The following is a 3986-nucleotide window of genomic DNA, read 5'->3' as shown; positions in this document are numbered from 1 at the left end:
CACACACACACACACACACACACACACACACACACACACACACACACTTTTCTTTCTTTTTTTGCTGAGTTGCTTTCGGCTGTGGTGTTTCACCCCAGAAACAGAAACTCCACCTAAGAAGCCTGCTTTTCAGCCACTTTGTGGGAAATGTGAAGCCTCGGGCACCCCGTTGTGAATTGTGCAGCGATTAGGAATATTCTTTGGATATACAGCTTGTCTTAATTTTAAAAATTAAAAATTTTAAAAATTAAAAATTTTCCTTTAATTTTGAAAAAAGTAATAATTAACTAGTTTGTGTGTGCATCTGTGTATGAAAGCATATGTATGTGTGTGCGCGTGTGTGTATGTGTGTGTGTGTAGGCCACAGATAAACCTCAGATGCCATTCCTCAGGCACCATCCACCTTGTTTATGAGACGGGGTCTCTCCTTGCCTGGGGCTAGGCTGGCCAGGCGGTGCCAGCGCAGAGCCTCCGTCTCTCTGCCCAGCTCGGCCCTGACCCTGTCCACCATGAGCTGCCGGAGCCCACCAGCACCTCCCCTGCCACCAACACATTCTGCTCACACACGAGAGACACAGCGCCTGTAGACAGAAGCCGCTAGAAACGTGAGCCCCGAGAACACTCTTGGAGTGTGTTTTGTTTGGTGTGCATTCAGTGACAAGGCAGTCTGTGACAAGGACACAGGGCCAAGGGTTGCTGTGACCTGGCTCTGGCCACGTGGCTGCTTGGTGGCACAGAATCGTAGCCGGCACGGCCTAAACCAGGCTCCCTGGGCACCCTGCGTGGAAAGGCTCGCCCTGGTTTCAAAGTGTGTGCATGTTGGCAAGCGAGCATTACCTGAGGTGTGTTCGGGGCCTGTGAGTGGTCACCAGTGAAAGGCCGGCCCCTACCGGGCTCCTCCGGGCCCCCTCTGGCCCTTCTCCACTTCCTGGCCCGGTGGTCTGTGGTGGGGGGCGCCCCCTCCAGGTCACTGCTGTCGGAGGTCTCCCCGCTGGCTGCCTGGGGGTTGAAGTTCACATCCAGCTCCCCCCAGAGGCGCAGCGTCTTCCCTGCCGTGGGGCTCCTGGGGGCCTTCCTCTGCAGCCAGGACAGCCGGCAGCCAGCCTCCCGGGACGAGCTGGAGGACGTCTCCGAGTCGGAACACATGGCCTCGGGGTTTGAGGGGGACGTGGCTGAGGGACCTTGGCTGGAACTCTGGGCAGGCTGAGGCTCGGGCTGCTCAGGCCGAGATGGTGGGCACAGCTTACTCAAGGCCTCCCCGTAATCAAAGTCTTCCTCGCTGTCGGAGCCCATGTCCTCATAAGCAGCCGTCGCACTGGCCGCCGCCTCCAGGGCCTGGAAGGTCCCACTCTTCGGTTTGGCCAGCAGACGGGTCGGGGGCCGAGTGCCAGCATCCTTCAAGGCCATCCAGTTTCCGTCAGGGCTCCGCAACACTGGGACCAGACCTGTGGGGTGGAGGTGAGAGAGAAGCCAGGGGGCTCCGTCATCACTGAGGAGCGAGCTGGGCGAACGAGCCATTCCCCCCTCCCCCGGAGACTAGCTTCCTGTGAGGGAGGCCGGAAGGGCACACGCGACTTGCAGGAGATCAAACCGAGGATAGCTACCCTCCACAGGCTCAGGGCATACCACGGAAGAGGGGCAGAAAGACCGGAAGAGATGGAAGATCGGGGGAGAGCTGAGCTGTCTGGATCATGATGGTGGTGATGACGGTGATGGTGATATGACGTGAAATTGGAGGAAAACTGGTTGAGGGGCCCTGGGGGTAGTCAGGAGAGGGTACTGTGGCTGAATATAATGTGCACAAATAGATATTTATTTTCGGTGTTTTGAGACAGGGTTTCTCTGTGTAGCCCTGGCTGACCTGGACTTGCTATGTAGACCAGGCTGGCCTTGAACTCATAGAAACTTGCCTGCTTCTGTCTCCTTGAGTTCTGGGATTACAGGCAGAACTCCCTGAGTTCTGGGATTACAGTTCTGGTGCCAGGCTGGTTCTTTTGTTTGTTTTTCAAAATATGGTTTTTCTGTGTAGTCTTGGCCATCCTGGAACTCCCTCTGTAGACCAGGCTGGCCTCAAATTCATAGATATCCATCTGCCTCTGCCTCCCTGAGTGCTGGGATTAAAGGCATGTGCCATTGCTGCTGGCGCGCGCACACACACACACACAATTTTTAGAGAGTGAAAATATTAGTACAAAAGAGTTCTCAGGGAACCCTGGGGCCTCACAGGTAGACTGAGGCTGGGAGGCCGGGTCTCTTCCTGAGAGCTACCCCACATTGGTCTAAGCCTGCAGAAGTGGGGGAGAGATCTATGGCAGCCAGACTGTGTCCTTGTTCTCTGGCCTTGGCCATGGGTTTGTCTCTTAGGTCCTCAGTTTCCCTTCACCGAGGAGGGATAATTCCACCTCCTACTTCCCTAGGACTCTCACAGAGCTCGGAGGGAAGCATTCTTCACCCTGTACCCGGATGCTGGCTTCTGGGACCGAGGCCTACGGGTCTCAGCTCTGTGCGAGACCCTGAGATGGGGCGGCTTCACACTACGTAAACAGGCTTGCTCTCTGCCGGCCTGGGGAACGGTGGTCCCCACAGCAAGCCTGTTCGATACAGAGCTCCAGCCTTCAGGCTGGTGCTGCTGTGTGTTTCCACGTGACCCGGGTCCACACCAGCCGCCTACTGAAGCCCACTGTGGCAGAACACCGAGCTCTCTTTCTCTGGAGAGTCAACAATGAAGGCTGACCATGAGGACAAGGGACCCCACCACAGGGGGACCGGAGGGGCCTTCCTGGGAGCCTCTGCCCCTCCTTATGCCACACCCTGCCGTGAGGCCCCCCTGCTGCTCCTTAAAGCCTCTCAGCCGCAAGCCCCCTGTTCCTGGAACCTGACCTCACCCTGGCCTTCCCAGCCGGCTCCCCACCATCTTCCCTGTGTCTGGCTGACTATGCAAGCGGCTCAGCAACCCCCGGATGACAAGGATGGAGGCAGGGCCTGGGTCCCAGCCACCTGCCTGTCTGAGGAGCGAGTTAGCGTCCTCTGCTGGGGGTGGGGACAGGACGTAGGTTTCTGGGCAGGAAGAAGAGTCTTTAAGGCCTGGGTGCAACGCCCTGGAGGCCAAGCAGCCACAGCAGCCACAGAATTCTCAGACTCCCCCACGGAGCTCACTGGTGAGAAGTGGCAGCTAGAACCTCCTGTGTCATCGTGAGGATGACAGCAGGAAGATGCTTACAGAGGCAGACTCTGGTTCCATGCTTGCTCAGAGCAGGAGGGGTGTGTGTGTGTGGTGTGTGTGAGTGCAAGCGAGCATGCATGCATGTGGAGCCCTGCAATGCTGGGAATCATCCTAAGCTGCCCTTCCTCCTCCTCCTTTGATGCAGCATCTCTCCGGAGCTCACTGATAGGCTGCTCTCCCTTGACAGCTTGCTTTGGGGATCCCATGACAGGCGGCCACGCCCACCCAGCATTTATGGGGATCTGAACCCCAGACTTCACTTTTGTGCATCGGGTGTTCTAATGGCGGAGCCATCTGAGGCATCTCCCTGCCTTCCACCTTGGTCTCCCAGCCAGGGTCTCCCCCGAAGCTCACCCATGCAGCTCAGCTGCGGCCCAGAAACCCCAGGGACCCTTAAAAGAGCATTTAGTTATTTTTACTTATGCACACACGTGTGCCTGCACTATTCCACCAACCATGCAGGAACCAGTGGGGGTCACAGGGCATCGAAGCTGCTGGAGTTACAAGCAGCTGTGAGTCACCTGATCATGTGCTGGAAACAAACAGCAGGTGCTCTGCAAGAGCAGTCAGCACAGAGCCATCTCTCCTGCCCGAGCCTGCATCTCTGTTCATCTACCATCCATCCATCCATCATCCATCCATCCATCCATCCATCCCTCCACCATCCATCCATCCATCCCTCCACCATCCATCCATCCACCATCCATCCACCATCCATCCATCCATCCATCCATCCATCCATCCATCCATCCATCCATCCATC

The 3986-nt window shown here is 56.7% G+C and overlaps 1 protein-coding gene across 2 annotated transcripts in view; it reads right to left on the bottom strand.

The window, feature by feature from the left end:
* Positions 1-3986, bottom strand: part of Myrip (myosin VIIA and Rab interacting protein) — an 89987-nt gene that overhangs the window by 23835 nt on the left and 62166 nt on the right. For both annotated transcript variants that reach the window (XM_055601564.1, XM_055601563.1), the window contains exon 10: positions 838-1445. In XM_055601564.1, coding sequence (XP_055457539.1) covers positions 838-1445 — 608 coding nt within the window. The remainder of the gene's footprint in view (positions 1-837; positions 1446-3986) is intronic.

This window comes from Psammomys obesus, unplaced genomic scaffold, assembly GCF_907164565.1.
Source record: "Psammomys obesus unplaced genomic scaffold, mPsaObe1.curated_primary_1811, whole genome shotgun sequence".
Classification (NCBI taxonomy): domain Eukaryota; kingdom Metazoa; phylum Chordata; class Mammalia; order Rodentia; family Muridae; genus Psammomys; species Psammomys obesus.
The sequence above is the reverse complement of the archived record's forward strand: the minus strand, read 5'-3'. Positions and strand labels throughout refer to the sequence as shown.